The sequence below is a fragment of the Ursus arctos genome, unplaced genomic scaffold (assembly GCF_023065955.2).
Source record: "Ursus arctos isolate Adak ecotype North America unplaced genomic scaffold, UrsArc2.0 scaffold_7, whole genome shotgun sequence".
In the NCBI taxonomy this organism is placed as follows: domain Eukaryota; kingdom Metazoa; phylum Chordata; class Mammalia; order Carnivora; family Ursidae; genus Ursus; species Ursus arctos.
In genome coordinates this window covers 13,265,933-13,290,539 of record NW_026623089.1, presented here as the reverse complement: position 1 = coordinate 13,290,539, position 24,607 = coordinate 13,265,933, and the positions used below count along the sequence as shown (strand labels likewise).

The following is a 24,607-nucleotide window of genomic DNA, read 5'->3' as shown; positions in this document are numbered from 1 at the left end:
CTCCGCGGAAAGCGCAGTGGGATTTTTTTTTTCTTGCTCTTCAGCCACTTGGCACTTGGTCTGCAGGAGGCTTTGTGCGAGTAAGCAGTGACCTTTTCAGTTCCCGGCGGACCGGGAAACCAGCTCTTCTGGAAGGGGATCTCCCGTCCTAGATGTCGTTAGGATGGCGGGACGGGGTCTTTGCTTCCGAAACGGAGAGGAGCTGGCAGTGCCATCGGGCGTTTCTCACGGGAGCGCAGCCCCCGCCTGAGCTGTGTGGCTGGGCACAGGGGTCACCCCCACAAAAGTGTGACGTCCACGGCTCGCGTGACTCCCTGCACGCGGCTAGTCGCTGAACGAGACAGACCTAAGGAATAAACCCAGGAATTTTGTTTTGTCTACGAAATGGACAGTCAACTCCCTAGTACGTTTGAGCAAATGTAAGGCGTCCTTCCGTTTACTGGTGCGATTCACTTCCCGCACCACCTTTCGGAAGATAATTGCACAGGGAGATGCGCCCTCTTGTCTCACCTGATGATCGTTTGTACCCTTCCGGGTCCCCCACTTTGTGTCAGGCAGAGGGAGCCTGAGTTTTAACAGCCCTGAGAATGGGGCTTGCGTTGGTCTCTATGGCAAAGATAAGCTAGTTTATATTAAAAGCGTATTGATTTTCAGTGATGATTCAGGGACGATGGAGTTTCTCCACTGGTGTGTCAGTATATATAACGAACATAACTTTTATTGCTTTGTACTTTTTTCCTGGGGATTCGATATATGACTTTCAGGCTTCTGTCAATTGGATGAACTGCTCCCCGATGCGCTATGGAGGATGACCGTGGGCTGGGATGACGCATAAGGGGACAGTAATGGGCTATTTCCCTAAAGGTTTGCTCTATCAGATCTAGCTCTGCTTAGCACTGAGATGAGAGGCTGACTCAGATGTTCATGACTAATGTCACTCGAGTCTCTGTCCATTTAGGAGACGTTGTGGGGAAGGAGAAAGGGCGCTGGCGATCTGCCCATCACTCAATGACCCTGGGCACTGGACGACTTTTGTTCGGAGGTGGGCGTTCATGGGGTGGAGGGGTCCAGGATCTGCCCGTTGTGCCCTGTTGCCTTGGGGCTGAGCCCTGGGGGAAAGATGCGGCCCAGAACTTTCCACCGGGCAGTGCAGTCAGCAGCCTGGCCGGCGCTGGAAGTATAGGGGACACGTGTGTCCGGTAACGAGAAGGAAGCCGCAGGAGCCCAGGGTATCCAGTGGTTGGCTGGCTCTGCCACCACGGGCGAGCCGCTCTGTCATTGAACCTCCACTGTCTCGTCCAGCACGAGGCTTTGGACTGGCCAGCCTTTGAGTTTCCTTCCAGTGTGGGTGTGTGGTTCTTCTGTATGTGCTTATTAAAATCCCAAAGGGATTAAAAAAAAAACCCCATAGCTGCAGCGGTTTTAAAGCAAACGGCATTAGTAACAAGAATCCTACGTAAGCACGTATACCTGTGAGCACGGGGCTATCGGCTGTGTAAACCATGGACCAACCGTTCCACTCACGTGGTGTGACCCTGTGTTCCCGTAACGGGCATCCCCACCCAAGTGTATGCCAGCAGGACCGGACACACCCCCAGGCCCTCAAGATAGGCCTGTTATCCTGAATTTGGGGCAAGTTACTTAAATTCCGTGGCCGTCCATGTGAAAAATGAGGGTCCAGCCAGCTACCTCACGGAGCTGCAGTGAGCATCACAAGGGACCCCCTGGCTAGTTTCCTACTTACAGTCTTGGGGAATGCCAGAGCCTCCTGGTAAGAAGCTACTTGAGATGTGTCCCACCAGGTGGCCCTGGCCAGTTATCAGGGCTGCACACTGAACATTGTTGCGCTGCTATTTCCACCAGCTTTGACAAATACATGGTTTTCCAAGGAGTGTGTTGAAAAGGAGTGAGAAGCCTGTGTTTATTCTAAGATAGCTACAAGCATTGCCATATTCCATTTTTCCCTCAAGATGTGTAAGAGTTGCTGGGAAAAATGATCTGCCTGTGAGTTCTCCTCTCTGAGCCTCCTGGGAGTTTCTTTATTCAGTATCCGGCAGAGCTGTGTCGGGCCTGGGGCTGTCAATGGGGTTCTTTTGCCTGAGTAAAGAGCGCAAAGCAGTCCACTCCAGGCTAGCTGAGGTTAGAGACGCTGCCATTTGACACCCACCTGAGCTGCTGTTTCGAACCTTGGCATCTTTCCTGGTTTGCCTGATTGGCTCCGAGCCCCGCCTGGTGAATTAGAAGCTCATCTCGGGTCTAGTAGGGGAACTTTTGTATGGGACGGTGGGAGGAGGGCTGTCTGGGAATCTGGCATGATTTTGAAATGCTGTTTGTATTTTTGCTAGTTTCTGGAGCACATGAAGCAGTTGGGGGGGGGGAGGGTAAGGGGAGTATGACCAGAAACTTTTGGAAGGATTCTATTTAAAGCCACATAGGTCCTTTGGCTTCCTGGGGAGGTGGTGAAGTTTGCAGGGAAGAGCCCTGGACTGGACAGGATGGCCCCGAGTGCAGTTAGCCCCAGGACATTTGACAAGTCACTTTTTCGTGCTTCTGTTTCCTCATCTGTGAGATGGGGAGGTGGTCATCTGCCCTTATCAAATCATGGAGCTCATAGGCATAAGTACTTGGAGAATTGAGTGTAACTTTAAATGAAGGTATTGTTATCATGATTTTTAAGTCCAACCTGGAAGAGAAGAGCCCTTCCAGGCTGAGTGACTGGGGGCTCAGGACTCCTTGGTCCTCACTTGGTTCCTGTCCAGCAACCAGTGCATCTAGGGCTGGAAGGAAACAAAGCCTGGAGATGATCTGGGCTATTCTGCTAGAGGGCAGCCACTCAGCCGGCATTGAACCCCCTCCCGGGGCAGCAGGGGCTGGGAAGCTGCCTTCACTGTCCTCTCCCATCCACATGGCAGGAGCCAAGCAGCTGCTTTCTCCGCAGGCACAGAGAGGAAAGAAGGAAGACAATTGAGGGAAGAAACACTTTCTGAAGCACCTTCTATGTCCCAGGTGCCTGGTAGCAGCTGATCACCCACATCTCATTCTGTCCTCCCTCCCGTGCTGGCAGGTGGGCGGTGGCTTGCTTGGCTCCCGTGGGAGGCCCGGATGTGATACCAGAAGACCAGGGTCTTCCCACCACCCCGGCCCCCCCCGAGGGCAGAGCCCTGTATGGACTGTGGTCTTCCCGAGCAATCAGAATGTTGAATTTTTGCACAGAAAATAAGGTCTGTTTTTCTAGGCTGGCCCCGTTGGGGTCAATATGATGATAGACTCGGATGTTTTCTTGTATCCCCAGTGCCTCTCGGATGTAGTCCCCTTGTCTCTGCTGCCAGTCGAATCACTTGATGACCTTTTACTGAAATCATTTGCTTGCCATTGTCCCTTTGGAGAAGTTCTAGCAAAGACAGTAATTAAAGAATTAAAAGAAAAAAAAGGGGGACCCAGGTTGTGTATTTTAGACATGCTCTGGGTTACTTGCCAATATTGTGTTAACATTTATTGCAGAGAAATTTCTGTTCAGAGTGGCAATCCTGAAATGTATTCACGTTCCAAGGCAGTCAAACACGAAAAGGTCACATAGGAAGCACCAACTATATGAATTTTTAGAAAAGTCGACCAAACACTTATCCGCCTGATCCCAAAGGGTAGGCAGGAGAGACTCCATATAAAGCCTTAGAAAAATACAGAGTCACCAAATGTTCCCCATGCTTCTCTTTTTGCAGAATTGGCTATCCAATTCCAATGTTTGCGGGATTCTGCATCATGTTTGTGTCAACAATTAGTAAGTGTCTGCTGTTTGCCTTCTGCGCGTGGGTCACAGGATGGGCTCTGAGGGCCACACACTGGGAATCGATGTATCCCCGGGGTCGGGGGGGTTGTGTATTGGTCAGCATTGCAGAAGGGGGTCAGTAGAGCTGTTCGTGGCACAAAAGCGCAGAGTGGTTAGTACGGAAATGCGCCATCGGGTCAAGGGCTGGCCTCACGGTGCCTGCCCGTGCGAGCGGCGTGGCCCAGCGTCGGCTGGCACTGACGGGCGGCCGGGCCGCTCCCTCGGCAGTGTTCGCCTTCTCCAGCAGCTACGCCTTCCTGCTCATCGCCAGGTCGCTGCAGGGCATCGGCTCTTCCTGCTCCTCTGTCGCTGGTAGGTGTGCAGAAAACCCCGGTTAAGTCAGTGCCCCGGGGTGGGGTGGGGGGCGCCACCAGCCTTGCCCCGCTGGCCAGCCCCTGGCAGGGTTAATGTGGGGAATCACGGCATTAGTGGCGGTGCTTGGGGAGGGGTTCTTAGGGAAGGTACTGCTTTTTCCTTGGCTTCTGCTTCGTCGTACGTTTCCGTGATCGAGCAGGTTGGGGAGATCGCAGGTCTGGGCCAGAGAGGGAGGGCGAGTCACAGACGACTGGCGCTCCCTGGAGCGCTTGGCTCTTGACCATGTCTTCTCCTGTTTAGGAATGGGCATGCTGGCCAGTGTGTACACGGATGACGAAGAGCGAGGCAACGCCATGGGCATCGCCCTGGGAGGCCTGGCCATGGGGGTGCTAGGTAGGCAAGGGCCACCTGGGGGCCATCTGTGGGGAGGTACCTGTCTGCTGTCGGTGGAGGGCCACAGCTCCCCCTGCGTCCACTCCGAGTCTGTTCCCTTGTTATTCCCTACTTTCATGGAGCCTGCGAAAACTGGAGGGACCTTCCTGACCTGGGAGGATGTGGGCTCCCCTGCCTCCACCTCCCGGCTTGCTGGGTGACCTTGGGCAGAAAAAAATCCCAGACCTTCATGGGTCCAGATGTAAAATGAAGGCTTGAACAGGATGGTCTGCCAAGCTCCTTTCTCTTGGACATTCTCTGAGTTACCATCCTATCTGAGGACCTTCTCACCTTGCTAACTTCCAAGTCTGCCTCTGCCCCCTGCCCTGGCCGATCTCCCTGGCCGGGGCACAGATACCTTCCCTGAGAGGAGATTCGGGTCCTCTCCCTTCTGTGTCGCATTCCCGGCCTTCACTTGGGAGCCCAACGTTCTGCCCTTGCTGGTTTGTAAGGAACAAGGTCCTCGCGGACCCATTTTCTTGCGCTCCTTACGCAGCACGGTTGTGTGGCCTGGATCTGGTTTCTCTCTGGTCCTTACTTTTGGGGTGACCCTTGTCTGCTCTTGCCCATGTCTTGGGTATAAGACTGCTTGGAGGAAGTGACCAGGGCACGTGACCTGAGTAGAATGTAGGGTGGCCACCCTGAATAGTTTTTAGGACAAGGTACAAACTCCAGAAGCACGTGGATGGTTCTGGTGGTGTGGGGTCGGGGTGAGGGCATCCGTCTCAGGGCCTGGCACCAGCCCCTCTTTCTCTTCCTTGCAGTGGGCCCCCCCTTTGGGAGCGTGCTGTACGAGTTTGTGGGGAAGACCGCTCCATTCCTGGTGCTGGCTGCTCTGGTGCTCTTGGATGGCGGTGAGTCCCCTTGGGCACCTTGGCCGTGACCTTGGCGGCCGTGAGCTGTCAGCAGGTGATCCGTTTCAGCAGGTGCTTGGACCCACACCTCTTTTTTTTTTTTTTTTTTTCCCTTTTCCTCCCTCTCGTAGCTATTCAGCTGTTCGTGCTCCAGCCGTCCCGGGTGCAGCCGGAGGTAAGCCCCTGGGAAGGAGGGTGCTCTGGTGGCCATCTCAACTTTTTTAACCCCTGCTTTTTGCTGACAGAGCCAGAAGGGGACGCCGCTAACCACACTGCTGAAGGACCCCTACATCCTCATCGCTGCAGGTGGAGCTCACCTCGGTCTCCCTGGTTCTTCTCCGCCAGCGTGTGGGGGGCGGATGGCGAGAACCCGTGTTCGCTTTGCTGCGGGCAATGCTGGGCTGTAGAGACCCATGAACGGCAAAGACGTTGTATACGCGTCACAAGGAATGGCTTGCTTCCGTCCTTCATCTCTGACGCTCGGCCAGACTCCTTTGTTGGTTTTCATATGGGGCAAAGATGTCTGGGTCACGGAGATGGCCTGACCGGAGGTCGGTTTGTGTCTTTGCCATCCCCGTTCGGCCTTGAACTTCCGGACAGAGTCGGTGGGTGGTCTGATTCGCCTAGGCCTGCGTGAGTAAGGGCTGATGGCAGAGCCCCAGAGGACAGCTCCCTTCCCGTGGAGAGGTCACTCTGTGCGGCCCCAGAGAGGCTGCCGGGAACCCCCCTTGTCTACCAGAGGTCCCGTCGTTGGGTTCTTGGTCTAGATGGGCTCAGAGGAAGCCCTGGTTCTGTGGCTTGTGGGAGGATAATAGGCCTCATTCATCCAAGAGACGGTCCTGCCAAGACCATCTCAGTGACGCAGGCCTGGGGCTGCCTGACAGGGGACCGGCGTTACGCTGCCTGGGGCTGCCACTGGTCCCCAGCGGCCCTTGGGGTCCAGCCAGGGGAGGGCAGCCCTGAGGTGCGGCTTCAGATTCAGTGGGGGGGAGATTGGTCTAAGCCGTGGTCCTGAACTCCTGCTAGGGCTGTGGCAGTCTGGTGGAACTGGGCGCGTGCCCTAGCTAAGAGCATTCCAGGTTAGCCTTTTTAGGCCCCAGGCTGGCTTCGTTGAAGCCTTCTGCTGCTGGATTTGGTCAGGGGGCACCTGTGTCACCCTGGGCTAGACCCTCCCCATCGTGCCTGCTGGCCAAAGCGTTGCGAACCCGGCGTGGTGCCCGCCTTATGCAGGGGCCCTCTCTGTGCCCCCAGCACCATGCAGGGACCACTCCAGTGCCCAGATGCACGGGGAGCCCGGGCTGCCTCAGGTGGAGTCAGGAGGGGTGTGGTGAGAGTGGGACTCCCTGCCGCCCGGCACCCGCCGCCTCGGGCTTTCTTTGACCCTCATCGCTTCATCCTGCCTCAGGGAGGAAAGATCCACTCCGCACTGAGTATCAGGCTGTCACACGTCCAGGCAGCCGCCCCCGCGGGAGTCGGGGGCCAGGCGGTGTCCTATTTGTTCTGGTGGGATTTTAACTTACGAAGGTGACTGAGTGATGACCCAGAGAGGTCAGTGCTACTGAAAGGAGATTTTGTTACCACGCCCCTCAAGGCCACGTGAGGAGGCAGCAGGTTTCCTAGGCCAGAGGTTTGTCTGAGAAAGACAGGGCAGGGCTGGGGGAACAGCTTAGGATTGGCAGGCTTTAGGGCCTGGGGGCCGTGCCTGGTCCTGGGTGGATTTAGGGCCGGGGCGTCAGTTTGCTGTGTGAGAGTTGGACAAAGAGGGGTTCAGAGTATGGGCCCTGGGTCACGGGGAGACGTAACAGCAGTATCAGTTTGGCCCTACTTCATAGAGGGCAAGTAGACCAACCCCGAATCTAGGAAAACAGCGGGCAGGTGAGGGGAGCCGGTCACGTCCGCATCCTTTCACTGTTCCACCTGTAACATCACGAAGCACGAAGAAAACCTTTCTTCACTATGTAAGCCCCTTACCCACCATTGTACAGTGTGCTTTGAATCAGGATTCTGGCAAATTAGAGGTTCCCAGGGACACGGCACAGGAAGCTCCCAGCACCGTCGGGGAACGGCCCTGTGCGTCGTCTTCCCGATGGCTCTACTTAACCAAGGGTTCTGGTTAGCAGGGTGGTAATGGATATTTGCAGAGATACCCTATATGGATAGTTGATTTAAAAAAAAACAAACCCTCAACAGCCCATCTGTACTGAATGTCCTGGATTTGGGGGCATCCCAGAGCATCTGTGGTCTGGAAGTGGTCCACACAGGGGGCCGGCCTCAGGCAAGTTACTTCGTTAATAAATTGGAACTCCTTCGCCAGTAGGTTGGGATGGGTATAATGACCTCTAAGGCTCCCTCCAATTCCTTTATGACTCTGGGATTCTAGCTTGAAAAAAATGTTGAATACTTTGTTTAAATTTAATATTAATTCTAGTTATTAGTATCTTTTTAATAGATTTAACAAAATATTTAACTATTTAATAAAAATAACGATGTTGATGATAGTAATAATAAACCCAACCTCCTCACTCTCCCTTGACCTGTCATTTATCTTTTCCTCACGAAAGTAGAAGTTCTGGGCCTCTAAGTGGATTGTTGCAGCTGCGGGCATGTGGGGTTTAACTGTGTTTGGAATTGGTGGGAGACGCTCAAGACCCGAAATGGAAGCACGCTAACCCTCTTCCTCCCTTGAAGGGTCCATCTGCTTTGCCAACATGGGGATTGCCATGCTGGAGCCAGCCCTGCCCATCTGGATGATGGAGACCATGTGTTCCCGCAAGTGGCAGCTGGGTAAGGACTGGGGCAGGTGCTTCTGATTCTAGAACTTTTGCCCTCGGGGTGAGTCCTGTCACTGTAGCCCTGCCAAGCTGCGGGTACCAGGATGATAAAATGATGGTTTCTGTTTGACACTTGATGGGGTGTATGCTTAGGGTAGCAATGCGGTTTGGGGTCTGTTTCAGTTCCACTTGTGTGTGTGTGTGTGTGTGTGTGTGTGTGTGTGTGTGTGTGTGTGTTTTAAACATTCCTGATGGATACAGAATTAGCATAGAGGCATCAGACCTGGGCAGAAACGAGAGTGCAAAAATACATTTGGTGTCTCTCCGTGTTTCTGAATTAGACTAGTTATGTTAAATGTATATGGACAGCAATAAAATTTACGTGAAAGAGGGTAACCACAAGCAGGATTTAAGAGGATTAATTTTAACATTTCTAATTTAGAAAATAATGCATACTTTATTGTTTAAAAAACAGAGTACACAGATCAGGGAAGTAAATCTTAAAATCTCATGTTCATCTTTTTCCTCCCAGCCCAGTCCTCCATGATATTAATTTTTAATAGTTTTGTGTCTTTTTCTGTATTTGGTTCTGCATTTATCACCATGTGTGAGATGCTTAAAAGCCCAACCAGTGGAATCTTGCCAGTTGTAACACCGTGTGACCTCTTGTTTGTTCATGTTTCCATGTCAGAATGGGTAGATTTAATTTTCAAAATTAAATTAAAAATTTTACCAGTTACACATGTACTTAATGTTTAAGTTAAATAGCATTACTAGAATTATCATGAAAAATCCAGTAGTCTTTGTCCCTTACCTCCCCATCTCCAGCCCCCTTCCTTAGATTTGATCACCTTCAAAGCTTTTGGTTGTTTCTTCTAATTTGGGTCCTGATATGTGGACCTGTTTTCTCAACTTCCGTTTTCCTAAAGCAGTTATATTGCTTTAGGAAATAGGTTAGATTGGCATTCAGTATTGACGTTATTGTGACTATGTAAATATCGTTCAAAGAAGAGCTATATAGAGTTTTGTGATTATTTCTTTATACAAACTTTTGTTTTTCCTGGAGTTAGTCATTGCCATGTCTTTCCACTTTTAGTTTTCAGGGTAGCATTTATGAACATGTTCCCAAAATCTCTGGCAGAAGTGAAAGGCCAAGTACACCAGCAAGCCTAACCTATTCGTGTTTTTGCTTGTTTGTAGATATTTGTCCCACCTTACTCTGTCTTGCTCCGGTCTAGACTTATTCACTAGGTCATCCTACGATTTCCTCTTCCAGTATCTGGGCATCTTTGCCTCTCTTCTGTTTCCTATATCCTTCTCTATATTCCTTTCTCTTGGTTTACTCTACTGTTGTGATGGAATATATCCTCTAGCTGCTTTCTGAGAGATGGTGCGTAGCAGGTAAAGTTTTCAGAGATCCTGCATATCAACAAACCTCTTTATACTCATGTTTGGTTGACTTAAGTCTATTTGGGTATATGATTCTTGGTTGGCAATTATTTTTCTTCAGTTTTGAGGTCACTGTCCTACTGCGCTCTAGTGTCCAGGGTTGCCGTTGAGGAGGCTCGTGTCCTTCTCATTCCTCATCCTGTGTAAGTGCTGGAAGGATCTCTTCCTCTCTGGGTTATGAGAGTCCCTGATGGTTTTTGCAGGGGGTCTGTTTTCTTCTACTCTATCTGGGCACTTGCTTGGTTAGCCTGTTTACTTGGGAAGCTCCTCCTATTAGTTCTGGGAAACAATTCTATATTATTTCTTTAATTAATCCTCTCCCCTACACCGTTTTCTCTCTGCTATTACTCTTATTGGTTTGATGTTGGACCCTCTGTGTTTTATCCTTTTAATTTCTTGTCTTGCATTTTCTTATTTCCACTGACTTTAAGATTTTATTCATTTGAGAGAAAGAGAGAGAGTGAGCATGCACACACAAGCAGGGGGGAGAGGCAGAAGGAGAAGCAGACTCGCTGCTGAGCAGGGAGCCCGACATGGGGCTTGATCCCAGAACCCAGAGATCATGAGCTGAAGGCAGAGGCTTAACCATCTGAGGCATCCAGGCGCCCCTACACTGATTTTTTTTCATCTTCATCTTCTAAACTGTCCATTGAATTTTTATAATTCGTGTCTTCATATCTTAAATTTGAAGAGCCCTTTCATATTTACTCTAAGTGGTTTTGTATGTGTGGAGGGGCTGTTGAAATAACAGCCTGTTACCTTTTAGTAGGAAGACTTCCACTCCCGTCCCATCTCAGCCTCTCGTGTTATCTCTGGTCTCCATGCTGCCTAGGGTTCCTGGGCCCATTGAGTTTAGTTTCTCTACAGAAGCTGTCTCCTTCCAGGGTGAGCAATTGAGAGCTGGTGGGGGGGTGGGGTGCAAGTGCTCTTAAAACAGTCTTTCAGCACTCTTTCCAGTCGACAGGCTCAGCCTTACATTCACAGCACGTGGAGCCTTCAGTTCCCGAATGTTCTGGGTTCCGAGGCACAAAAACTGTTGCTTCTTGTTGGCTGCCCCTTGTGCAGGCTGAAGGTTCAGTGTTCTCTGCTGTGTCCATCACTCCTCTCCCTCTGCTTCTTCCTCCCTCTCAGTGCATTTTCTCTCTTCTCCTTTTCTCTGTTTTGGGCGTTGAAAGGAGGGTGTGGGGTTTTCTTTTGTTCCTTTATTAAAATTTAAATGGAACTTGGAATGGGAATGGAGAAAAACCTATAGATTCAACCTGCCCTGTTTAGCTGGAAGCCCATCATTCATTTTAATGATTGGATATTGTTCTATTTTAAAGTCATACCACCCACTTTCTGCCAGTTCCTGTTGTTGGACATTTGGGTGAGTTCCAGTTTTTGCCATTTAGAAACCATACTGTAGCAAAATATTCTGACATGTATTCCTGTCCGTGGTTGGAAATACATCTGTGTGAAAATTCCTGAAAGTTCAGTGGGCGTTTGATAATTAGTAACGTTGCATTAACTTGAGTACCGTCCTTCTTTCCCAGTTGTGTATGTGAGAAGGTGTGTGGGGGTCTCGTTTTGATTTATTTTTTCAAATTCTTTGAGTGCAATTGAGCATCTTTTTACGTTTATTAACCCTATTTATTTCCTCTATTGTGGATTTTTTATTGATCTACTGTGCCCATTTTTTCTGTGGAGTTGTGTCCTTACTGATTTTAAATGTTTGTTGTAAATTGATAGTAATGCTTTATCAGATGTTTCACAAATATTGCCTTTGTTTTGTTGTAGGTCTTTTGAGTTTCTAAATGGTTCCCCCCCCCCCCCCAGAACATTTAAGATGCCAGTAGTCGGGGTTGGCCATCTGCCCCTTCACGTCCTTGTCATTTCAAGGGTAGCTCCTTTCCCATGTGGAGATTATTTTTGTCATCCATAGTTTCTCCTAATTCATGATTTGTTTTTTACGTGAGAATCTTGCATTTACGCGGACTTAACTGAGGTGCGTGGTTGTGTGAGAAGGATTTGGTGTTACTGTTTTCTGTAGGACCAGCCAGTTATCCCAAGGGTCCGCTCGATTGTTCCCACCTTTATCATACTTGAGACGACTGTGTGTCCCTGGCTCGGTCTCTGGGTTCTCTCTTCTGTTCCATCTGTCGGCAGGAAGTCCTGTGGCAACGCCGTCCTGTTTGACTGCTGGAGCGTTGGGACGTTGGTGAATACCTGGACGGCGGGTCCCTGCACGTGCACCTTTTCCTTTAAGAATTTATTGGTTATCCTTGCTAGGGATCTCTTTTCTCTTCATAGTTCTCTCAGCATATAAATTGCCATCTTTGGATGGAGACTCTCTCTTCCAAGTGAAGCTGCTGTTTTTAAGTGCCCCCAGCCTTCCCGTAGGCAACGTTCTATTCCCTGTGGGGTGGCTTCTTGCCAGCCGCTTCCCGGTTTACACGGGTCCCTACCCCGGCCCTTATAGATGCACGGAATCTCTGTGCTCCGTCATCACATCCTTCCTTAAAAAGTCCCAGACTGCTCGGGGTGGGGCACGATGGGGAGGGACGGCTAGTGGCTGTGGGGCTTCTCTTTGCGGCCGTAAGAGTAGTTTGGAAACAAAGCGTGCTCAGGGTCGCACGACCGTGTGGTTCTACTGAAAACCCCTGACCGTCCGCTCGCCAACGGGGAGTTTCAGCGCACGTGAGGTCACAAAACAAAATCAAGAGCAAGCCCCGAACCGCGTCCTTCAGCGGAGGAGGAAGGGTTCTTGGAGCAAACCTAAGGCTCGTTCTTAGAAATTTCGCTCAGAACCTCCTGGCAGGGGAGACGCCAGAGGAAACCCAGAGGGTTTCAGCGGGAAGGGCTTTTTCTAACGGGGGGTAACGGAAAGCAGTTTTGCAAGAGATGAGGAGATGCTCTTCCCGTCTTGTTGCTGGTGCCGGCTTAACACCCTGGGCGCCGTTTCTCCCCGGGGTGGCTTGGGCCTGCTTGGCGAGCCTCGTGGGCTGAGACCCTTTGCAGGTGTTTCCGATGTCCCCCCCCCCGCCCCCCCAACTGACTTCTTGTCCTGACTGATTGCGTCTTGGCCACGAGCAGGGCACCTCGGCTGCTCCGTCCTCTTCCTCCCCAGACCCCGCCCGAGGCTTTCTTTATAAAGTCCTTCAAGTCCAGCGGAGGCCCTGGGCCCTCCGAGTTAGATAGCAGGCCGCAGGCCGCCTCGATTTTATCAGATCCTCTCACGGGGCTTATCTCCGAGGCCAGATGTTCACCCGCTGGCTCGCCGCCCCTTTCCACCGTGAGATCACTCCCTTCCCTCCTCGGACCTAGACGTGGGTTTCTTCAAGAGAATCTTGGGTTTCTTTAAAAGAATCCGTATCTGTCCCCATTCCGCCGGGTCCTCCCCAGTGTGAGCCGAGCCCACCACCCGTGCGGCTCCGCAGCTAGCGGCCCCCTTCTCCCAGAGCCCCTCAGGCCCCTCGGAGCCCTGGGGGGTGGAGGGCACCGTGGGGGGCGTTGGAAGAAGGACGGAGGGTGGAGGTGAGGACCCGCCCCAGGAGGGGGTACGGCTGTTCTCGGGAGGCCCGGGCAGCCTCCCCTCCCCGCGCAAGGTCATGTGAGCTCGCGTCGGTCCAGTGTGCAAAGGGAAGCCCTTCTGCCCCTCTGCTTCCCTCAGCATTTCTGGAAAAAGGCCGTAAGGTTTGAAGTCAAAGCAAAGTGTGATGGCTTTCATTGAACGCTGCGTTTTGGGCCGTAATTTTTAGAGGAGGCAGGTGGCGGCCCACCGATATTCCAGAGGGCTCCCTTGTGAGCCCGTCCCCCAGACACCACTGCCGCTTGGGGGTGGCCCTGAGTGTGGGGTGGTGGGGAGAAAATCCTTTCACGGCATCGCTCTTTCCCTCAAGTCCGGGGTCAGATGACCTCCCCCCGACACCGAGAGGCTTAGGGACCCCATTCCTGGGGAGGCTTACACACCCCAAAAGGGAACGTAAGCTCCAGGGAATGGGCTCCAGAGAAGAGTGGAGCCAGACTCTTTCCTCTGGTTCTCCAAGATGATGTGGTGCGGCGTGGGACGGAGGGTAGGCTCCTCGTCTGCTCGGCAGCGGAACCGCTGTACTCCCCAGCCAGCCATGACCTCGAGGCATGTCCTGCCAGCCTGGCCGGGTGCCCAAGGACAAGAGGATGGTCCGTATGCTGTGGCTCCGGATGTGGGGACTTCGGCCTCCTGAGCCTCCCTTAGGATAGGGCAAACTGGGACCATTGCCCCATTTTGGCTCCGAATCAAGCCCTTGGGGACCTCAGGGATGGGTCATTCGGAGGTCGGGAGAAGCCCACGGACGCATCCCCACCATCCAGCATCGGCTCCTTGGGGGCTTCGTGGTGCGTTGAGCCTCGTCCTCTTGTGCCCGTTGAGCCTGGGGTCAAAGCCAGGCTTTCCATGAAAGCACAGGGGTGGGGGGATGATCCCCGTGGGTGAACTTTCTCGTAGGCGCAGGGACGAGGGAGGAGGTGCACCCCTGTAAAGAGAGCAGCAGCCCAGCCAAAGGAGAGGCTCCCTCGTGTGTCCCCCGCACTGTGTGCAGTCCCGCCTGTCAACACGTGCCTCCTTGGGAAGAGATGGACAAAGACCTCTTGTCGCATTTGCAGGGGATATGGGTTTGGGGAGGGAGAAAGTTGACCAGTGGGTGACAGATCCAGAAAGATCTCCCTGGGCACCCACGAAGGTCTGAAAGGGACAAGGAGGAATGCCTCCAGTGAGAACGTAGAGTCCTGCCCTAGGGTGGAAAATGCCCCCTGGAGTCCCGCGGGAACCGGGTGGGGGTGCGGGTCAGTGTGCTGTGAGCCCCACGAGGGCTATGTGAGTGGCGGCTCCCCGGGTGCAGAGCAGGAGTGACTGCCTCCGGGGCCAGGCATGACCCTGGGGCCAGACGGTGGAGCCAGCCCCGCGATTCGCTGGGTCCTTCCTCGGGAGCTAGTGGTCACGTGTTGTGCGCCCAGCATGGGGCTGGGCGCGGTGTTTCAAGGTAGAAGGGTAGCGGTAGATGCCCAGTCACTGGGAACGCCCCAGCGCCCTGCTGGTGGTTTGCTGGGAAAGCCAACCCGTGGGTGGGATGCATTTTCTCGTGCTGGTGGTCGGGCGGGGGGAGGAGGTGGAAGGCTCTGGAATGCACACCAGGACCAGTGGGTGGAAGTGATGGGAAGCTTTGGGCTCCTTCAAGAGCTGTCTGGAGGAGCAGTGGGCTCCCAGCCCGGGTCTGTCAGAGCAAAGCAGGTGGTCTCCTCTCGGGACACCAGGCAGGCTGCGGCGGGAGGCACGCTGAGGGTTCTAGGTTTCTCTGAGTCCCTAGAACGGCTTCTGTAGCTTGTGTGGTGCGGTGGGGGCCCCGGCAACGCAGGAGATGGCGAAGCTGTGGGCAGATCGGATCTCGGGGGCTTGGAGCCTGAGGTCCGAAGCTGGAAGTCCAGAAGAGAGGATTCCGGCTCCAGACCCCACCGCCGCCTCGCATTCCCAGGGGCCAGGCTGCTGGATGGGGGGGCCCTGCCTTCAACGGACGGTGGCCTCCCTCCATACGTTTGGTTCTGGGAAGTCCGTGTCCTCCCACGGGATTTTTTTTTCTGAGTGCTCAGCCCTGCTCCGAGCACCGGCTGTGTGCCCCCCGGAGCTGGGCGGTGGGAACAGGCAGTGGTCCCCCCTGCCGCTAGGAGGTTGGGGAAGGCCAGGCCACCAGGGTGCCATGCCAGGACGGCGGAGCTCACAGGGAGGGACAGGGCAGGGGAATCAGACAGGGAGGGCTGCTTGCCCTTTGACCCTCAGAACCTTCCTGGGAGATGCGTGCTGTCGGAACGGTGTCTGTGTCTCCGCTCGTCCGTGTCGAGCTGGAGTGAACGCCGTGCTTCTTGCCACACTTACATTGGGTGTGTTTTCCTGGAGAAGCGTGAACCAGAAGCAGTTCGCTGCCTGGGAGGATTTGCCGTCTCTGGAAAATCGGGTGCGTCTGCGCGCAGGTCCCGCGGGTGAGCTCGGCACCCCGCTCCAAGTCAGGCAGGTGGCCGACGCACCGGGAAGCAGGGCTTGTGGTCAGGTTCTTTGCAGTCCACTTCCTTGGGCGCTGTCTGTGGACCGAGTTCAGCCCGAATGTGGGTTTGGTTGCTGCTTCAGTGTCCGCCTGCAGGGGCTTAACGTTTCAAAAAATGAGTTGCCGACATTTACAAATCCCGAGGTTTCGTGTAAGAACCTCGAGTTCAGGCTTTTCTAGAAAAGTGGGATCTTCCCATCTGGGACCTCAATCCTCCAGAGCAGTGATTGGGAGGGAGAGCAGCTGCCTTCCTCGAGGGGGTCTAGGCACCCCCACCTCCATTTTCCTTTGTTTCTCTGACACTGAGGCCCAGTGCTGGTGGCTGTCTATCGCGGCACCTGTGGTGTTATTTGTTTTACACTTTGCTTCCTTCCTCCATTTACCGCCTCCCCGAACCCCGTAGACACTCCTCCTGAGACCAAGGCCCTCATGATTTCTGGTCTCCAGACTGACTCGACTCCGTTGTGTTCAAGGTTAGGCTTGATTACCAGCCGCTCTGGGGAGCTTCTGGGTCCAGAGCACTGCGTTCGCACCTTTGTTACGTCCCTAACGTAGCCACGTCCCCGTTCAGATGTCACCTGATTCCTTCCTTTGACGACGTGCTCATGGAGACCAGAGCCGTGTGTGGTCATTGTCTCTGCTGCGGCCCTGAGCCAGACCCGTGCTATCAGTCCTGTTTGCTCAATCTGATTACACCCAACAATCATTTGGCCGCCCGTATGACAAGTGTGACGACAATGGTTTCCTGGGACACGACCATGAGATTGCTCTTTATTATTTCCCAGATCACCAAGCCTGGGATGATTTGGTTTTGGATTTTGCTCCTGGACCTAATCTTTGTGCTGGAAGGCTCAGCCTCTCGGGAGGGCTTGATGGCTTGCATTCATGCTTAGGGAGGTGCAGCGAGAGGCTGCCGTATCCTCGAAGGGGCAAGATCCCACTTGTCTGAGCGCTGCTGAGCTGCCGGAACAAGAAAGGCCCCGGGCCCTGTGCGTTTCGGGAGCCTACCTGCTGGCCGTCCGGTATCTGGTGTACACGTCTAGCTTGTGCGGTCTTGGGACCAAGCACAGAGCAACGTTCACCACAAGTGGGCAAGGCTTAGAATCAAATCTGGTATAACTGAGTCCAAGGAGAACACTAAAAGTATGACTAGTTTGAAAAGCCATCCTTCGAGAAGACATTGTCTCTTGTCCTGATAACAGATGGGGACCACACAGAGCTGATGTGGACAGATCCCCAGCAGCCAGGCTGGTGGGACTCGGGGAGGGCTTTCTATTCAATGCACAGACGATGTTCAAGGCGACCACCGCCACCCGCGGCTGGAAATTGGCACAGGCTTGGTCTGGGGATGCCAGGTCTCTGGGAGGGCGTCGAATCTCAGACGTGTCAAGGTCCATCACGTGACTCGGCCACCAAAAAAAAAAAAAAAAAAAAAAAAAAAAAAAAGGACCACATGGACATTAATTTTTTTAGACCTGGAAAAATGTTCATAAAGCTCGTTGAAAGAAGCAGGATGTAGAACAATAGTATAACCCCCCGTTTTGTTTGTTTCTTTCTTAAAACCCCAGGCACACGCATTTATCTGCGTGGGTAGGAACTAACAGGAGATCACCACGCTCGTTCTCTGAATGGTGGGGTTTGGGATGATTTTAACTTTTTTCCTTGGCCCTTAATATGGCTCAGTTTTTTGATGACTGTGCCTGCCTGCCTTCCGTGGTAAAGTAACAAAGGGGTGAGGCCGGGGGCGGGGGGCGCCGCTGTTCACGGTGCATGTGGGGTCACAGGGGCCCCCCTCCCACGACGGGAGCTGCCCGTGTCGGGCGGTGCGTGCAACCCCCCCCCCCCCAGCACAGATGGAGGCGAGACGGAGCTGTTGATGGGGGGGTGCATCTCATTTGTGGGATGTCTCAGCCGCTTTGTGGGGACGGATCAGGCCTGTGGGGTCCAGTCTGGATCCGTCAGCCGCCGGATATTAGCTGCTCGGTGCGGGCCCCAGGGCTTCTCCCCGCGGTTCTAATCACCATCGTGGTGTCTGACAATTATTACTTTTTCTAACACTTGACTGATAATCAATGCTGATAAGGTGTCCTTTTCATAAATTTACAGGCATTGCTTTCTTGCCGGCCAGCATCTCTTATCTCATTGGAACCAATATTTTTGGGATGCTCGCACACAAAATGGGGAGGTAAGATGAAAGGCGCACAGTGCTCGCTCTGTTACAATAATGTAGCTCTTTGAAGCAAATTCTACGTGTTTCTGCCTCAGTCATTACAAGCAATTGTTTTGATTTCTATCGAAAATTTGGCCTGGGGGGAAAAATCAGAGTGATCATTTATTAAAGGTGTATTTTTGTGTTTTTTTTTTGGTAGGTGGCTTTGCGCTCTTCTGGGAATGATAATTGTTGGAATCAGCATTTTATGTGTGAGTAAAAGATGATATTGGACAAGCGGCAATGGTCTGTAAATAAAACTTTTGCTTTGGGCCAGAATCCCCAGGAAACTTCTGTAGCCGTTTCAATTTTGTTGATAGTTGATCTGATGACATATTCCATTTTCCTCTAATTTGCTATCATCTTAAACCTTTTGGACAAGAGTCCCCAAAGAATATACTTTTATTTTATGTCAGCTGGAGGTTATTTAGTCTGTCTTGTTGCATAGTGTATATGTCACTACCCACCCCATCATCTTAAACATTACAGTGTCTTTAACCTCTTTCAGACAACTAGCTTCAAACAATAGCAAGATGTTTTTCTAGAATAAAACACCTTCTACCAATGGCCAGTATCTGCCGCGAGCGAGGCCTTCTGGTCCTTGTCAGAAATGGAATATGGTCCAGGCTGATCTCAACTCAGCAGTTAGCGAGTTTTTCCTTGGTGGTCACAAAACCCATTTTGTCTTCAACTTTTAAAGACTTGGAGGTCCCGGTTCTCGCCAAAGCCTCCCCCCCTTCTTCCTCCCATTTCCTCCCGAAGGACACCTGCACACCAGGCCAGAGAAAACATGTCTTTAGGATTTTCCCGGAAGATTTACCGTTGGATATCGTGATTCTAGTGTAATATTTGTTTCCTCTTATAGATTCCTTTTGCAAAAAACATTTATGGACTCATTGCTCCCAACTTTGGAGTCGGTTTTGCAATTGGTAAGTCACCTAACCTTATGCCTCAATTTAAAACTTTGTTTTCCCCACGACTAAGAAAGATTTCGTCTTACTGGGGCAGACTGTAGTCCCTCGACCTAAAATTTCCGGAAGCTTGAGAGGAGGCTGTGGGCGGCCAAGCTTGAGTACAGCCTGTCGCTTATCTACAGATAGATTCCTGCTTCTGCGTCCTAGTCATTAATTTCCTGAACACCAGGATGTTTAAAAGCCTGATATTTACAGAAGCAAACGGACACTCCGTTGCTGCCCCTGGGCAAACAGGAGAATCCGTCACTCGGCGTTTGTTTGGGCTCAAGTCTGCGCACCGACCTGCCGCTGGGAACCTGGGGGGCAGAGACCTCACATGTATTTTGTATGAGGTCTGGTACAGAAAAGGTGAGCTGAGGTATCGATCACCACCATGCTGTGGGACTTCTCACCGGCAGAGGGGACGAGCCTTTGTAATGTGAGGAACGGTCCCCATCTCGTGAACATTTCCCATAAATAGTACACATTTGTTTCTCCTTTGTAATATACAGACGGGGCTTAATAAAAGTAAACGCTAAATCTATCCCAGGCTAAAGGCAAGAACTGAATCTTGGGTACCGTGGAAAGAGAGAAGGGAGCCTCTGCGGACTCCCCAGGCCCCGTTAGGTTTGTCCTCACACAGCACCTCACGGCGTCAGGGACAACTGTCATTCGTGTTTCAACTCTTCGCGGCCCGTCCAGCTCTTCTGTCCCCTCTGTTCACCCCATGGCCCCAGCACCCTGCACGCGTTAGGGGATCAACAAATACTCGTTGAGTGAAAGAAACGTCCCGCCTCTTCGTGCCGCTAGTACTTGGCGGGGAGGGAGCTCACGTCGGAGCCCCCCGCTGGAGGGGTCCCCGGATCCGGCCTCATCGTAGCCGATCGCGATCTGCGCCGTTTTACGATGGGGAAGGCATGTTCGGAGAGAGAAGGAATGGCCGTGCTCACCCCGCCGGGGCCTTGAGCCCAGGACTCCGCACACGTGCTCGCTCTTTATGCCGCCTGTCCCTGTGCTGAAGGAACAAGAGATTCTAATACTGGCCTCGGTGGTGGTGTGTGTTTGAGCCCCAACTGAGCAGCCCCTTTCCGTCTCTTCCCCGAGCAGGGCAGGGTGGCCCCTCAGACAGCTTCCCTGATACTTTCCAACTTCTTATGGTTTGTGCGTGAGGCAAGGGTTTGTGGATGGCGATGGGGTGTGTGAGGCTTGTAGGTGTGCCCCCCGGGTGAGGGCTGGGGGCCAGTGGACCGGAAGGGATTTAATCTGGGAAGCACCGGCTGGAAGCAGGTGAGGGGCCCACACAGCCAGTGGGCAGCACCTGACTGGCTGTGAAGCCTGGTCTGTGAGTCACCAGAGGACTGGGAGCCCTCCTTTGGAAGATGGGCCCTTCAGACCATGGAGGACAGGTGAGGTAAGGTGGAAAACAGGCAAAGGTGGCCTGGGTTCCGGTCCCAGCCTCAGCGACCTGCAGCCTGTCTTCAGTGATGGGTATGCCTTGGGCAGCCTGCTTTGAGACTCAGAGGTGGTGATGACCATTGGGGAAGAGCTAGTGGGGCTGTGAGGTTAGGACACAGTCCCTGATATTCCGCACATTTTTGGGTCACATCCGTTTTCCATAGACCATGTTCCTTGACTGTCCACAGGAATGGTGGATTCGTCCATGATGCCCATCATGGGCTACCTGGTCGACCTGCGGCACGTGTCTGTCTACGGGAGCGTGTATGCCATTGCAGACGTAGCGTTCTGTATGGGATATGCCATAGGTGAGGATGCTGGCTTTTCAGAACAGCCTGTTAGCTTAATGCACGATCATGCTGATTGCAAATTATTTAAACTTTTATATCTTTCTGTCTGTGAGACATCTGGAGAGAGGTTGATGTAATTCTCTGTTTCCTGAAAGGTCCTTCTGCTGGTGGGGCCATCGCAAAGGCCGTTGGATTTCCGTGGCTCATGACCATCATTGGGATAATTGATATTGTTTTTGCTCCTCTCTGCTTTTTTCTTCGAAGTCCGCCTGCCAAGGAAGAAAAAATGGTAAGAAAATTTTAAGACGTAGTCAAGTGTTTCTTGATCATTTTAGCATGGTCTTCTGGATAGTTTCTTCACGGCTTAGTTTATAAAATATATTTCTGCTCCGTTTGGGCAGAACTCCCCAAACATAAATGGTAAAGAGTTCCTTCTGAGTTTATACCACATGGGCCATATCTCTTTTACTATATCAAGCATTTTGTTTATAAATGTGAAGAATGACATGATTTTCGTACATAGGTTAGCAGTCCGTACAGCTCTTTCGTCGAGCAGACATGGGGTAGTTCAATGTAATTTACTTCAGTTCTTGAAAATCTTGAACATAATTTTTTCGCCTCCTGCGCCAGGTCCTAAACCTCGCAGCTTTCCGTGATAGCGTTTTAGTCCTTACTGCCAAGGATTCTGGAGACGGTTTTGGTGTAGATAAGGGTGTTTGGAAAACTCTCGTATAGGTGCCTCTGAGCACACGGGATCATGTGTCACCTTCAGGTTTGCAGTTTCATAACCAAAATCATAACTAGATGAAAGATATAGAATTGAGCATAAGGTGTTCCTCCTCTGAGCAAATTCGCTTGTTGATTCTCAACCTGAATTTTGAAATGCATTAGTCACGTTAACCCGACAGCCTTCATACCTGGTGGTGAATGAAACCCTCGCGTGGTGACAGAGACTCGTCCGACTGGAAGAGTGGTTTAGATTAAGAATGAATGAGATGACCCAGGCAGGGAGGGACCGTATTTTTGTGATTAGGAGTGGCTCTGAGGTTCACTGGCGACGTTCTCTTGGGGGTACTTCCAGAAGTTTTTTCTGAGGGGGGAACCGAAATGGGTCTCGATGCTCTGGCATTTCTCAAACTGCCCTTTTATGATTTTCCCCGAAGAGTGGGTTTAGGAACAGACACAGACTCGCCAGTTAGGCCGGGTGCGGCCTTTGTTTATTTGGAACATTCTCTGTATTCGTGAATTTCTTCAATATATTTAAAAAACATCTTCAGCACCGAGCATCGGTCTATGCCCTTTACTGTTCAGGAAGTAACGAGGTGATTTTGAATCACTCATGACCCGTTCAGCGGAAGGGAAAGGAGTGGAAGGTGTTGTGGAACTCCCCTGATGGAAGCCACCCTTTCTTTCCTTCTCCTCGCTTCGATGCCCCCAGTTCTGAACAACCGTCGCGCTTGATCGACCGTCCGACCTGGCTCCCGGCCTGACCCCCGCACAGGGCCTTGAAACGCCCGCATCGGGGTCAGAAACTTCTCAGTGCAATGACTTAAAAACTCATTCTGTTGCCACCATAACAAGTTGATGAAGGCCGAAGGAAGGTTACTCCCGACCCTTTTTGACCAAAAAACAGCCAAATCACCTACAGATGGCTCCTGTCACCCGGGCGGCTGCTTAAGCTTCTTGGGAGATAGCGGAGGGCTGGCGTGGCCTTGGAGCCACGCTGTCGCGCGGGGAATGACAGCGTCTGCCTCACTGGCTGGCTGTGAGGATTTGGAGGAGAACCCCACACGGTGCTTAGCCCTGGGCTTAGCACACAGTCAATGCTCAATAAGCGTGTTACTCTTTCCAGGACCCCCCATGCTTCTTTCTTGCTTTTACCGAATGCTCTGATTTGCTGCCCGCCCAGAGGTCCCCTGGTCGCCTCCCTTTGTTCCCTCTGGGTGGTGAGCACTTCCTTTTGCTGCTGAGACCCCGGGACAGCTGAATGGGGTTCCCTAGCCAAGCCGTGGACGTTAGCGGCTGCTGGGTTATCTGTGTGTGGGCAGCAGCGTGGTGCTTAATCTGAGGTGTCGGAGGAAATGAGCGAGGTCCGAGGATGAGCGGGGCATCAGCCCACCCACCGGCCCCCGCCGTGGGGTCCACATGGCGCCCGGCAGGAGGCAGGCCCCCAGTGCCTCTTCTCTCCCCTCGTGTAGATCCGTGCTTTAGTTCACTTAAAAATGCCGAGGGAGTGGAAGAGACAATCTTGCGGGGCAAAGCAATAGGATCGCAGGTTTCCAGAAAGCCACTTTCACCGTTAAAATGTCAAAATCCTTAATCCGTGCCTAGAAAGAGGAATCATTAAAAACTTGAGAAAACGCACATCTCGCTGCCCGTAATTGCCGCCCATCATTGAAGGTATCACACTGGATTCCATCTGCCTAGTGGGACGGGAACCTTTGAGGGTGACCGACAGCTGCGGCCTGCTCCCGGAGCCCGCAGAGCGGGAAGAAACCTGATGATCGGGGGAGCGAGGCCGGGACAGCAGTGTGCCGCGGGGGAGACGGAATCGATTCCTGCCCACTTGAGAAAATCCAATACTGACCAGTGCGGGCGTTCAGGATGTGCACTTATCAAATGCAGGGGGACAGGAGACCCGGAATAAGGCCTATAAACCGTAGCACATAGTTCCTGTATTAGGCGGCATTCTGATAATGAGGCGTTGGGACTTCAGCTGTTTTGTTTGGAAGGATCGAATGCTGTGTTTATGGGTCCCCAACCGTAGACTCATGACCTAGTATGTGAGCCTCGAGTGTTTCTTCTGTTTGGTGTTCGGTGTACTCGATTTCCTTCTCGGTTTCTTTCCTTTCTTTCTTCCTTTCTTTCCTTTCTTTCTTCCTTTCTTTCCTTTCTTCCTTCTTTCCTTTCCTCCCTTTCTCTTTCTCTCTTTCTTCTTTTCTCTCCTCTCCTCACCCCTCCTCTCCTTTCCTCACCCCTCCTCACCTCGTCTCTCCTCTCCTCGACCCTCCCCTTCCCTCCCCTCTCCTCTCCCATAATCAGCACAGGTGGAGAAGAAGTCCTGTTTGTCACTCAGGTTCCTCTGCAAGTAGAAGAAATAGCCGCTCTGCCATGTGAGGACAACTGTGTTTTAGTCACACGACAATGACAGGCAGCCCGTGACTCTCAAAATGTCTGGTTGAGAATAGCCGTGTGCTGGTATGGATATTTTTTCAGATTGAAGAATTACTTCTAGAGATAGGGCACGCGTCTGACATCTTACTCCTGACGTCTCTCGTTGTGGCCGAGACTGGAAAGTAGGCGTTGAGATCGCAGCTTGCTTTTCCCGAGCGACTCTCGGCTGCCTCAGTTGTCCTAGCGCGTCCTTCCGGCTACTCTGCTTCCTGGATGCAGGGGCCAGGCAAAGACCTGCCTGTCATCATCTGTTTAGAGAAATGTGTCCCTTAGCAGGGCATTTACGTAATGGACACGTAAATCACTAATCTTTTTTGGTATCTCTCGAAATCTCCAAGCCTCGAAGGCTTACCCTTCTGTGCTTTTCCTGTCTCATGTCCCAGCTGCACATTTAATTTATATACTTCATTTGGTCCAACAAGCCTTTTACCACTTTGGAGAGCCTCGCTCTGCTCTGTGAGAGGAAGCCAAGCGTGTGGCAGGGGTTCAACTCTCAGTAACTGGGCTCTGCTCTGAATTCAGACACCCTCCTCTTCCCTCTCTCGTCTTCAGTGGAGAGTCCGACTCGCCTTGTTCCCCAGCAGAGAGCTGACTTCAGTTACCTGGCGGGTCCCTGAGCCTCGCTCTCTGTGGCCCCTACGCACTTGGCTTACCCACTATATCCTGTCCTCCCCTCTCTGTCCCTGGCACTTTGGGAATATTACAGATACCGTCTGGCTTATTTGATCACGTATAACTTGTTATAAGAGCAGAACTGTTGCACAGTCTTTCAAAAGAGGTTCAGAAGCCAGTAAGCTAGGTTCTAAAAGCTATGAAACAGTATTTCCAG

General features: G+C 52.2%; 1 protein-coding gene across 1 annotated transcript in view; it reads left to right on the top strand.

Moving 5' to 3' along the window:
• Positions 1-24,607, top strand: part of SLC18A2 (solute carrier family 18 member A2) — a 37,196-nt gene that overhangs the window by 7,313 nt on the left and 5,276 nt on the right. The window contains exons 4-15 of the mRNA XM_026494224.4: positions 3,720-3,778; positions 4,055-4,138; positions 4,442-4,534; positions 5,338-5,427; positions 5,559-5,602; positions 5,673-5,733; positions 8,116-8,211; positions 17,804-17,882; positions 18,067-18,118; positions 18,772-18,835; positions 20,503-20,622; positions 20,760-20,893. Coding sequence (XP_026350009.1) covers positions 3,720-3,778; positions 4,055-4,138; positions 4,442-4,534; positions 5,338-5,427; positions 5,559-5,602; positions 5,673-5,733; positions 8,116-8,211; positions 17,804-17,882; positions 18,067-18,118; positions 18,772-18,835; positions 20,503-20,622; positions 20,760-20,893 — 976 coding nt within the window. The remainder of the gene's footprint in view (positions 1-3,719; positions 3,779-4,054; positions 4,139-4,441; positions 4,535-5,337; positions 5,428-5,558; positions 5,603-5,672; positions 5,734-8,115; positions 8,212-17,803; positions 17,883-18,066; positions 18,119-18,771; positions 18,836-20,502; positions 20,623-20,759; positions 20,894-24,607) is intronic.